Here is a 13296-nt window from a genome sequence, read left to right on the forward strand (position 1 = left end):
TCACCAATACTACCGATAAGTATAATGATTAGAAGCTGTGGTGGTCCGTGTCTCTCACTGTGTCTGCTTCTCATTCTCCTCACACAGACAGACGCTACACTTCTCTTCCCATTCTGTGTCAGTGTGTGCTACCTGTCGACACATTCTCTCTTTCTCTCCCCCTCCATGCATGTGTGCTGCCTTTGCTTCTCCTCTGATCCCCTAGTCTTTTTAATACATATTTAATGCAGTAATGATTATATGCTATTCCATCTGCGGGCATCCCTACTGTAGCGAGAAAATCAATGGCTTTTCCTCCCCTAATGATGTCAGGAAATGTCCTCCTCCATCTTTCTGGGGGGCGGAAAGACCTTCTGGGGGTTCTGAGCATTTGGGTCATACAGTAAACCATGAGGTCTTTCCTCCAAGCACTCTGAATGTAGACATGGACTGCTGATGTTTACCACAGCTGTCCTTGACTTGAGGTATAAGTTTGTCTGACTTTGCAGCGTGCAATCTGACAGGTCAAACTGCAGCAGCAGCAGCAGGTAGCATCTGTCCAGAGGCTAAAGACCAGTGGTGATGTTCCTGAAACACATTTGTCTGCCTTTCAGGTCTAAAATGGGTTTGGACAAAGAGCCGGGCTTAATTCATCTGGAAACCACCATCTCGGAAGGACGTGAGTAATTGAATTCTGACTTCAGCGCTCCATTTTCTGATGTCTTTGTACTGTATTGTGAGCATTTTTGCCAAAGTAGAGTGGGATTGGGAGTTGTGTGGACAGGTAATGCAAGGGGACAGGAGAAATGGCCCAGTCTGGGGACACACAATGACCCAAGAGAGAGAAGTAATGCATATATTAGAATGCTTTTAAAAGCAAGAGATTTAGCTCAGTAGCACTTGTGTAAGGACAGAAAAATATCACTTCAATGGACAGCAGAATATTGTGGGTAGATATATAGAATTTGATTTGATTAACTTACTGAATATGATGTCAGAATCCTTTCCCCCTATAATTTCTTCATTTCATTATTATTATTCTGTCAAAGTAATTCTATACTTGCATATTTGTCTCATGAATTCCTGTATTAATAATCTATAACATTGTGAATATATTGCTTATATGCAAATAATAATATTCATGTTATGTTAAAAACAAATAATGTGTGATGATGTCACACTTTGAAGTTTGGTTTTAAAGAGGACATATTATGGAAATATCACTTTTTGAAGGCTCTTTAACATAGATTTGGGTGTTGCATTCCGACCCCCAAAATGTGAGAATTGACAAAAAAAACCCAGTAATTTTCAGGCTCTCTAGGTTGAAATCCATGTGGTTTGTCTTCCAGTAGGATTCAAATTTGCATAATACCACCGCTACCTGGTACCAGTAGAAGGGGCGGGGCAAGCAGTGGTTCATTTGCATTTAAAGGGACAGGCACTGAAACCAGCCGTTCTGAACAGGACTGTTTAGAGAGGATGAAAAGAGCTGTGATGTTTGATCCTTGGGGTATTTTGACCAAAGCATGTCACAGACATGTCTTTAAAGGGATAGTTCACCCAAAATTGAAATTTTGACTAAGGGCTGGGAGAAGTTTCAGAGTCCTCCGTGGCTTCTCTGAGTTACAGGGGGTCTCGGCGTAGCAGTGCATGTCCATATAACGGTTGTAAATGGATACCAACTGTCTTCGTAACAAAAAGACACACCAAAAAACATCCAAATACCTCCATGCTGCTCGTATGTAATGTCCGTCTTGTATTGAAGCCCTGAAATGCGAAATTGTCCCGAAAAAAATTATCGTCAAATCGTCAAATTTGGACGAACTGGGAAGAGGACAGACCCTAGTTCGTCCAAATTTGATGAACCGGGAAGAGGAGCTTCGAGAAGCTTCCGCTACAAAACAAGCTTGAAATATAGACTTTTTTTTTTTTTCGGAACAATTTCGCATTTCGGGGCTTCAATACAAGACGGACATTACATACGAGCAGCATGGAGGTATTTGGATGTTTTTTGGTGTGTCTTTTTGTTACGAAGACAGTTGGTATCCATTTACAACCGTTATATGGACATGCACTGCTACACCGAGACCCCCTGTAACTCAGAGAAGCCACGGATAACTCTGAAACTTCTCCCAGCCCTTAGTCCACATGAGGGTGAGTAGATAATGAGAAATTTCAATTTTGGGTGAACTATCCCTTTAAGACACCTGGGAGGCTACAAAATGATGGCCGCAGGGCAGGGTTACAACCTAAGGAGTTTGAAAGACATGGGTAGTAGGCCTACCAGCTGACCAGGGAGTGTCCAAGCAAATTCAGATTCTTTCTGGTCCATTGTGGGGAATCAATGGAGCAGAATATTTAAAGTTCAACCAGTGGTGAACATGACTTGGTTTCACTTTCTTTGTGTCTATCTCTGGCGAGTCTCTATTTTTTTTTCTTACTTAATATTTCATTTCATTAAATACCAAATAAATAGTGTATCCTTTCCCTTATTTAATTCACGTTTCAAAATGGTATCTGTATCTGTGCCATCTTTCTGTCAGATCACTCTCTTTGAGGCCAACACAAGAGATGAGAGAAAATACAACCGCAGCAAACATCAGTCGTATCAGTTGTTACAGTCATGTAGCCAGAGACCATTCACTATTGATCATGAGCACATGGAGGCGGCCAACACATATTTGGCTGAGACTAACATGTGGGGACAGCTCCATCCCAGAGCTGCAATTGAAGGCAAAGAAAGCAATTGGCCTCTCTGGTCATCTGTCTTGTGCTCAGCCTCTCCTCCCTTACTGAGACCACTTTATTGACACGAGTAATGCAGCAGGCCGAAGAGGCCACTTGGCTTCGGGTGAAGGCTGCCTTTCTTCATTGTCTAATACCATTGCTGAAGCTGTGGCTTGACATGTGTGCATGTGTGTGTTTTGTGTGTGTGTGGGGGAGCAGAGGCACTGTACGTCACCTGCAAGCTGCAGAACTGCACAGACGCCAACAAGGGCAAACCATTCCCGGGCTACATTGACCCCAATTCTCTGGTGGTGCAAGATGAGTACGTGTTTGTCCAGGTGGGTAATTGGCCAGTTTGCTCAGTGAAAAAACATTAAAAACATTGAACAAGGCAGAAAGAGTGAGGATTTGTCAGAAATGTACCGAGATCAGTGTGAGAGATGTGCTACTAGTGCAGACTTACGTGTCTCTCTCTGTGCTGTGAGAAAATGCTTTTTCTGCTTTTCACTATTTGTCTCCAAAAGTGTTTTTACTCTTCATCACTTTAAGGTATCAACAGCAGGAAGACCGATCTACTATGTGTCTGCCAAAAGAGATGTCTTTACCCCCATGAAGCTACCCAAGTACACCCTGCCCAAGGTAACGTATACACATTCACATGAGAGTTTGATAATAAATTCATTTTAGGAATAGGCAGAAGTCCATATGTGAGCATCTGCCACCAGGAATATATGAGACGCAATTCTAATTTAATTTGTGGAGCTGCAGTTCATTGCTGGCTCGACATGACTCTTATCAGATTTTTTTCCCCCTGCTTCTCTGTGTGTGCATGTGGCCTCGCTTGTCACGTCCCCATTGACAATTATACATGTTTTATTCAATCAAGCCCTGAGCTCCCCGGGTGCTGTCACTGTCACTGCAAGGTGGTATTGGCACAGTCAGAGGCAGATGAAACACACAACCAAGCAGCTCGGCCTCAGCTGCATCATCTCTGCCCAGCGCACCAGGCACAGTGTTAATGATTGCTGTTTCCTCTTGGTAAAGATTATGTGAACATGTAGCAGTTGTAGTTAGTGAAGATCATTAAGCACATTTCTTTTGTTAGAGAGAAAATTAAAGCTATAACAAACATAATGGAGTGTGTTCAAGTAGATTTTTTTATTGTATTAAAGCAGAAAAGCGAAATGTTTGTGTTAAGTCTTAAATAATTATATCTTCCGACAGCAATCACTTCTATAGAGTGTTTGGTCTGAAACACGGGTCTGTCAGTCACTCTGCTCTGCTGTAAGCCCAGGAGAAAACTTTCCTTGTATCCTACAACCTTTATCCAATGAGGAGAGAGAACGGCATAAAGGGGCGGTCCTCTCTGTGTGTGCAGCCAAGGGATGCGCGTGAATGTGGTGACGTAGGGACGAGGGCGGGGACTGCTAACTCCATCGGCTGACAGGAAGTTTGCCAAAACCACCGGATCGCTTACTTCTGCTTTAATTGAAGAGTTCATTTGCAAAAGCAGATAACTCTGTTTAAAAAAAAATTAAATTAAAAAAAAAATCTTTATTTACACCAGGTGATATAAGTCAAACCAAAGTTGAGTGGCTTTGACCAAGGAGATGAGACGTAACAAAACAGATGTAGCTAAAAAAAATAAGGCTTTATTGAAAACAACACTATGCAAAGAATAATCCAAAAGCATCAGCTCATTTTTTTCAAAATGGCATTCATCTGCTTTTGCAAATTAACTCTTCAATTTTAGATCAGCCTAAAAGATGCACACTCCTTTTTATCAAAAAATAATTCAAAGCATTATAGCTTTTAACATTCATTTATTTTTGATATTTTACTATTACCACACGATTAATTTATATATAAAATCTACAGCTCAACCATTTTTTTCTTTTAAACAAGATATTCCAAATATAGATACAAATCTGCAGTATTTTTATTTGATCACTCAGATAACAGTCAGCCAATCAGAAGAGAGGATCTGTTGTTACTAGATCTTCAGAGAGAAGATGTTACACTACACCAAGATGGTTTTGGGTTTATTGAAACCACATATTCATCTTCTTATACATCAACATTTCAAATAAATCACAGGAAAGTGGAAAATATTGGGCTGAAAAATAGCCCAAATATTTTTATCTTTTCACGCCACAGCACAAAGGAAAGGTAAACACAAAAAGACGTAGAGAATATAATGGAATGCTGTTATAAATATAAAATACTGTGGTGTCTTGACATCCTGATGTTCATCTCTCTGCCTCGGCCAGGACCTGCATGTGATCAGTACGGATGAAAACCGTGTGGTGGCAGCCGTGCAGGAGTGGAACCAGAATGAAACCTACAACCTGTACGTGTCGGACACGTCGGGTGTCTTCTACACCCTGGCCCTGGAAAATGTGGTCAGCAGCATGGGCCCCGAGGGCAACGTCATGGTCGATCTCTATGAGGTAAACTATCTTCGATCTTCTACCTAATGAAATGATATCAAATCTGCACTTCAAGTAGCAAACCGTGTTGCTGAGTTTGAGGCAGACTTCCTGGACCCGTATGCTGCACAGGAGGCCCATTTTCACAGCATCAAATAAAGGCCTGCTTGATTAGTGCCCAGCCCACAAGTGTATTATAAACACTGATCAATACCTTACGGCCAAGGAGGCAGACACGTTGAAATGTTCTTCTTTTGTCATTTTGGAAACGAACCCTGCTGCTGTAGGCCTACAGTCTTCACAGCACAGTGTGAGAATATGAAGCAGCTTGGAAGTGCTGACATCGACAAAAGCAAAGGGGGATTGTGCCAGGGATATAGATTTTTGTGAGGCTGAGATTATTTCTTTCTTCGATGAATAACTGCAGATATTACTTCACAAAACGCATCTTGTACAAAATGAAAAAAAAAAGCATTTGCAGGCTGATGCTGAAACTCTGGAACGTGCATACACAGCTCTGTTTTTTTTCTTTTTTTTTTAACATCACGACTAAACTATGAATGAAATAATGAAGCTGTTGATGATGCCGCTCGTGTCTTGCTGTGGCCTCAGTGATAGAAACAAATCCACTATCTTGATTGGGGTCACAACCCAAAGAGGAGGATTTGCTGAATTGTTCCTCCGAGGGAGATTCAAGTATGCCTCGATCACTAAAGTGAAGTTTCTTTGCCTGATGCAACCGTCACTGACTCAATTCAGTATCAGTATCCCTTAACTATTCCTAGGGGGGGGGGGTCAAATTCATTAAAGATGCACATCGATTACTGCTATATTGATTACACACATTACAAGTCCCCAGACAGTTGATCATTTCCCCACTCAGTGTTTACGGCTGTACCTGAGTTTGTAGGCAATAAACAAGAGGTAAGCATGTGTGGGTGGACATATATATATATAAATATATACATACTTATATATCCACTCACAGATGCTTACCTCTTCTTTATTGCCTAAAAAATCAGGTAAATGCTCTTACAGTTGTCCTTGTCAAACTGGATCAAATCCTTACACTGCCCATTTTTCCACATATCAAGTTTGAGGACAGGATTCCTACACATTAGAAATTTCAAAATTCCATACTTCCAACCTAACTTCCAGATTTCTTGGTTAAAAAAAAAAAATAATAATAATTTGTGACATTTGAGTAACTAGATGTGTATCATGTAAATAAATTATGCAATTAATCATTTGTTTTCATAGTTCATAGTTTGTATGCCATTATGTTGCCAAATAATTCCCAGGAGATTGTAGCAAGGTACAATAGCACATACAAAATAATTAACCCAAATAACTTCAGGTAAGACCAAACCCAGATAAGTATTAATAAATATATTCCCATATAATAATTTCCATTTTCCATACTTTTCCCAACCTGGAAATGTATAAAATCAAATTCCATACTTTTCTATACTTGCGTAGGAACCCTGTGAGGACAACGTGTTCACCTGCTCGTGTTATTCACTTCGGCCTGATTGGTTTATGTTAAGTCTTATGGCCCTTTCACAGCGGAGACGTATTTTTCGTGCAAATAATTCACGGTTTTCATCACGGGTCCTTTCACACCGACCAGAATGTTACACGGCGAAAATGCAAGACAATTTTTTTTCGGGAGTGAGGACGATTTTTCTGATCTTTTTCCCGGCAAATAAACGCATCAACCAATCATGTAGCGTGAAAAGGAGGTACGTCACAACCCCCACGTCACAACACCATGACAACAATGTAAACAACCTGTGTCTCTCACCAAAGACGATTTAGAAGAGTAGTTGTGTTAAATTGATTTATTTACATGATGTGGAGGCGAAGAACCACCCGTCGCAAAGCAAAACTTGCGGAATATAATTGTCATGTGTCGCATATTAGTGTCGCCGCCGGTGTGAATGGTTTTGATGCAAAATATTTGCCGCTGAATGTTTCGCAATTTCTTTTTTTTTGATACTTTTTTTTTAGTAGGCTATTATCAATTTAAGAGACAACAAGTTGACAAACTTTGTCAACTTGTTGTCTCTTAAATTGATAATAGAATAATTGAATAGTCAGGGTTTCCTCTACATGTAATTGATCGTGGCGCACCGCCACGGCAAAATAAAAGCCGCCACACCTTCAGAATGATGATTTTTTTTTTAATGTTAAAACAATGTAAAGCAGGGTTTCCACAACCAGTTACCATTTCCTACTTTGCACCCCTTTCCACTACACAGTTACAACTTTCGACTCATGCTTTTCAATCACAGCTGAGTTCTTTATTTCCTCCTCATTAAAAAAACGAAACTTATCAACCAGCGCATCCAGCGTTTACCATTAATTAATGACTCTGTGGCGCTTCGCCCCTCAGCTGTGTGTGTTTGTGTTCATCTCTCGCGCTCTGTTTCGATTAATAAACATTATAGACTACAAACGTACACACTTCTTTGTTTCTTTGTGTGACTTCCTGCCAAGATTGACGCGATGGCTCGTGGCTCGTGCACAAAATAGACCGGACGCCGAAACGATCGCTGCAGGGCGCGAGGCGGCCGTGGAGGATTGGACGCCGAAATGAAAATGCCCCCGCTTCTCGGAGGAAACACTGATAGTTCTTTAAGAACTGTCAAGAAAATAAAACAAAAACACATGGGCTCCTTGGTTGAAAATCCTATATATAATGTCCAGTGTCTTTACTTGTGAGTGTGTAGCGTCCTCAATTGCTTTGATTAAAACAGTCCAATTCTCCCATTTCCTGGGGAAAGTTGGCTCCTCTTGATCAGAGAAAGGGAAAGTCATCTTTTCCATTAAACACATTTCCTTCACTTTGTCCATCCATTGGTTAATGCTTGGAGACTCATTTTTATACTGAATGTTTCGCAAATTTCATGTCATTTATTCGTTACATCCCCGGTGTGAGAAAAAGGCCTTTAATCTGTTCAACATGGAGCTGTGAGCTGCTTTTTGTTCTAATCTTCCAGGTAGCGGGGATAAAAGGGATGTTCCTGGCCAACAAAAGGGCAGACAACCTAGTGAAGACGCACATCACCTACAACAGAGGCAGAGACTGGAGGCTGCTGCAGGCCCCGAGCAAAGACCTGAGGGGCAACAGCATCCACTGCGTACTGGTGAGTGTCCGCGTGTCTGCCGGCATGCTGCGTTCATACATGTTTTAATAAGCGTGCGCTTCCATCAAAGAGCAGCTTTGACAGGAGCTGACTGTTCCCAGCAGCAACGAGAGGCTGAGCTCAAAAAGAGCACCGCCCGTCAACGCTGAGCGCTCTGAGGCTGCTGAGCTGAAAGGTCAGCCATTTTGATTCAGTCCAATGAGCTGACCTCCCATTTAAAACACACAGAGAGAAAGTGGTGTCAGTTAGAGAAGCACGCGATTTTTTTTTCACCCCCCCCTCCTCTGTCTTTGAAAGTCTCTGGAACTTGGAGGCTTCTCAGAGTCCAGCTGAGATGAGTCTTTCACTCAACGTTTGAAATGTAAAACACAACGACTTCAATAGTGGATCTTTTTGTTATCTATTGATGTGTTGTTTGGAAGCTTCAGTCACTTTCTACTAATGTGCTAAAATGATGAAGCAGCCAGACTATAAGATCACAGTGTATGTCATCTTCGGGTGGGCATTGCCCCATGAAAAAAAAAAAGAGAATAAACTCATTTGTATGATGAAGTAGAGAGGAAAACTTTCTGCCAACTCCAGTGACTAGCAACACATCAGCCCACTAGCTAGCTGGCCAATCCCCAATAGCCACCAAATGAGCTGCTATCTTAAAAAAAAGAAACACACAGCTTGCAGAATGGTGCAAACTCATTTGTGAACTGTACAAGACTAATGCAACTTATAAGAACCAAAGAAAAGAACGAACAACAATCAAAGGTATGAACGGTTTGAATTGGATTGCTGTGAGCAGCTAGCTACACACAGCTCTTGCAGTTCACTAAACTGTGTCTGTACCTACGTGTGAAGAAGTGTTGTGGTTTGGTGATAATGTAAAGGACGAGCACACCCACACCTTCAAAATGGCCAATAGGAAAGCAGTGCCGTTTTTGACGTCCAATGACAAAATTACATGAAACCATGAACACTCAAAAAATAGCTATGACTAGGGATGCACGATAACCATCGGTACAGATAATTATCGGCCCAATATTGGCTGATAATTATCTGCCAATAATTATTAGCAAATACACAGATAAGTCTGATAATGACATTACAATCAGCCAGTATTATCTTGATTCTGGTCATTTTCAGTCCATTTGCCACATAAGTTGATTTGAAACAATAACAATGTAGATTTTTTTAGAGAGTCATAACTGTTCTGGTTTTTGTTGTGATTCCAACAGTAGTGATGTCGGTTACTGTGTCAGAGGCAGAGCTGTAATGTTTAAAGGGATAGTTCAACATTTTGGCTAATTGGCCCATTGCCATAATCGCTATAGTCATAGCAGTAGGTTCGTTACCTTTAATTGTCGGTGTAAGCTGTTTTAGAACGGCGGAGCGGAGCAGCGCCGTAAACTCATCAAATACACAATCCAAAAACTCCAAAATGCTTTCATGGACAAGTTGTGACCTGCACAATCACCACGAGATAAGAACGGAACGTTACGAAACTGAGCCATTTTCGAGGTAAATACAGGGTAAATACAGAGTCTGCTTGCTGAAAAACTGTCCCTAAACGCAACGCGCATCAGCGGTTTTGAATGAATTTATCTCTAAAACAACTGTCTCGTAACGTTCCGTTATTATCTCATAGCGTGATGAATGTGCAGCTCACAACTTGTCCACGACAGCGTTTTGGAGTTGTTGGATTGTGTATTTGATGAGTTTGATGAGGGAAACCAAGAAATTCCTTTAGCCTCCATAGCATAGCTCTGAGCAGCTCACGGCTCTGCTCCGCTGTTCTAAAAACAGCTTGCACTGACAATTAAAGGTAACGAACCTACTGCTATGACTATAGCAATTATGGCAATGGGCTAATTTGCCAAAATGTTGAACTATCCCTTTAAGTGTCTGCATCGGTTATGAGAAGCAGGAAGTTATCGGTATCGGTGGACAAAAAGAGTTCATTGGATGGGCAGATGAGTCCACTAGGTGGGCAGTACCCACCCCAGCCCACCCATAGACACACCCCTGATGTAAATATGATGGTCTGTGCCACTGCTGCTGCTTTACACATGCCGTTTGCAATGCGGCACTTGAGCGTCTTCTCTCAACATGACTTTATATATGAAAATGATAACCCTTTTTTGATAAACCAATTAGTGATTCCGCGGCGTGCCTCACCTTCTGCCCATATTACACAGTCATTTGTCAGGAAATGTCAGAGTTTTAATAAACCTCTAAACAGCCCGTCACAACATGGCCTGCACCACTGGCATTTTGCTGGGTCGTAATGAGAATAGTGTCGGTAAAGGTTAACCCAATCAGAATTAATGGTGGGACGAGCCAGTGGGGAAATGGTGTTTGTAATCGAATTTATGACTTGGGAGGGTTTGTGGATCCAAATTGATGCCGCGGCCGTTTTTATTCACAAGTGTCTTTTGATGGTTTTTTCAGTGATTCTGATTCTGTCGGCTTGGTTTGATAGTTGTGATAATTGAGTTTGCGATTTATTCTCTGCAGCCATACTGTTCATTACATCTCCATCTCCATGTGTCTGCAAATCCCTACACATCTGGAAACATCGCCAGCAGGGACTCAGCCCCGGGGATCATCGTCGCGTCAGGTGGGTGAGACAGAATCGCTGTGAGAGGCGAGACTTTCTTTTTCTCTCTCTGGGATTTGTGGGATTTTCTCAGAAAACAAAGCCCTGCTGCATTTTTTCCTGTTTCATCCACTAAATAATTATTAATTATTTGTAATTCTTGACTGATAGAAGAAAGTGCCGACATGTGCCCCAAGTTTTAATAAGATAATCATTTAAAACTGTTAGATTTCATGATTTAGAAATACAGTTGCCAAACTTGTCAAAGAATGTCGAATGTAAATTATGTATGTCTTTCATCACAAGACAACAAAGGACACATTATTTTTATAGGCAGTGCAGTTCACAGTGCAGTTATGTCCTTCTTTTATTCATATATGGATGTTTTAGATAACATAGTGTTAACTCAAAGTGGAAAAGATGATAAAAAATCACTCAGACAGACAAGAAGGAAAGGAATCTCTCTTTCATGTAGCTGAAACTCTTGGCACTGGACATTTCTGTGCACTGGTGCTTCCACAGCAGCTCTCAAACACATATCTGCAAAATGCACTTGCCTGTTTGCAGTTTCTTACTCCTCTCCTCCTGTTTACAATTGTTTTGTCCCTGTCAGCATCAGCGTACAACTCCCACAGGCACCTTACAACACCTGACATTTGAACAGGGGGTAAATAACATAACATACCATGGCATAAACAAAAAGACAGAGCACCACAAAGTATATAATCCATATGATTTAATCCTCTGAGCCTCACTGTTCCCCGAGAAACAAAGGACAGACAGCCAAGACTGACTTTGACTCAGTGTCGAGGAAACAAAATGAAAGGAATATGAGATCAGCAACCCCCCAGGTGAATTCACACCTCAGTGATATTTACTCCTGCATGGACTGGCACTGTCAATAACACATCGGCCGACGCCTTAGGTGTCTGGAGAAGGCAAAGCTCCTGCTACAAGTTTGGGCATCTAGACCTTTGTGGGGCATTGTGATATTAACACATGACATAGATGTGTGTAGATGTGGGATCCAAGGAACAGCATTCATTTTTTTTCTTCCCCAATTACAAAATATTCAAAATATTTTTTAATTTGGTCATTTCAGTACAGCAGAGGGAATACGTTCATAGACCTAACTCTGTAAAAGTGGAGGACTCCATTGGACTGTTGTCAGTGACGACGGTCATGAAGCACCAGGCAGTAGGCTACACAGCAGGTGGAGACGCTAGAATGAGAGTAACTACCTTTCTATGAAGTTTTGGATGACAGCCAAGTACGCTGTGTTCTTCTGCTACACAAGTCTCAGAGTTAGAGGCCTGCTCCATCTGAAAGAGCTCTGTGTCTGGGCAGGACAGTGTTATTTGAATACATGAATGGGCTACATTCAAGGTAAATTATGTGAAGCTTTTTTTTTTTTTTTTTTTCCAAACTTCATTGTGTTCAAAATGTACATACATTCTCAAACAGGAAACGGTTGCATTCTTTTTTTTTTTTTTCCAAAGACATTACTTTTCTTAAGTAAAAATAGAAAATTAAATCTACAAGGCTTAGTACTGAATAAGTAAATAGCTATTTTAAATGTGTGAAAAAATAAAATAAAATAAAATAAAAGATAACACAAGTTGAAGGCATTGTACTTATTGGGACTCTTCATAAATAAACTAATTACATCGTATTGCAATTTCCCTCATATCATTAATTTTTTCATTTCCATCTGCCAGTAAATTTAAGGAACTAAAATATTTGTTTAGTTCATTTTTAAAACAGATTGACAGGGATTTATTTTTCCATTTACAACAGTGTATATGGTATTTGCCCAAAAGTAATACTATATTTAACAAATTTGACATTTTTGAAGGGGCATCATCTTTGAAAAAAGGACGTGTTCTTAAATTATGTGAAGCTGCTCTAGTCGGCTGAAAGTTGTAAGTTTGTTGAGCAGAGACTGATGTAAACATACCACAACTCTCCCTTCGCTGCGGTGAGGTGGGAACATCAAACACAAGGTCAACAAAATCAAGATGTTGAGCCGCTGTTAGGTCATCGCTAACAGCAGTCACTGTTTTGGATTGTAAAGCACATTGTTTCCCACGGAGGCTTCAGTTCAGACGAGCTCTGAAACACTCTGGCATTACATTCCAGCTTTGTGTTGAACCACCTGGCACCAATTACAGGCTGAATTAAGACAAGTTCAACGGTCTGTGCTACATTAGGAGAGCTTGTCTTAATATGGTCACAACTGCTGAAAGATGATTACAGTAATCTGGATTTATTGGTTAATTTAGAAGTATGGGCAAATGTCACAACAATCTCCAGGAGCAGCGCTGTAATTAACAAGCCCAGTCTGCAGCTGCAGGACCGGAGAGCTGCTGCTGTACTGTAGAACCACAGTTTGGATTTATTTGCCCTCGTCTAGAATTCATTTCCT

General features: G+C 40.9%; 1 protein-coding gene across 1 annotated transcript in view; it reads left to right on the forward strand.

Moving 5' to 3' along the window:
• sorcs1 (sortilin-related VPS10 domain containing receptor 1) overlaps nt 1-13296 on the forward strand; it is a gene marked incomplete at its 5' end in the record, with an annotated part of 227137 nt that overhangs the window by 168522 nt on the left and 45319 nt on the right. The window contains 6 exons of the mRNA XM_083980323.1: nt 594-658; nt 2926-3044; nt 3256-3345; nt 4977-5156; nt 8138-8284; nt 10790-10892. Coding sequence (XP_083836449.1) covers nt 594-658; nt 2926-3044; nt 3256-3345; nt 4977-5156; nt 8138-8284; nt 10790-10892 — 704 coding nt within the window. The remainder of the gene's footprint in view (nt 1-593; nt 659-2925; nt 3045-3255; nt 3346-4976; nt 5157-8137; nt 8285-10789; nt 10893-13296) is intronic.

Source organism: Trachurus trachurus (genome assembly GCF_905171665.1).
Source record: "Trachurus trachurus genome assembly, chromosome: 1".
NCBI classification, from domain to species: Eukaryota; Metazoa; Chordata; class Actinopteri; order Carangiformes; family Carangidae; genus Trachurus; species Trachurus trachurus.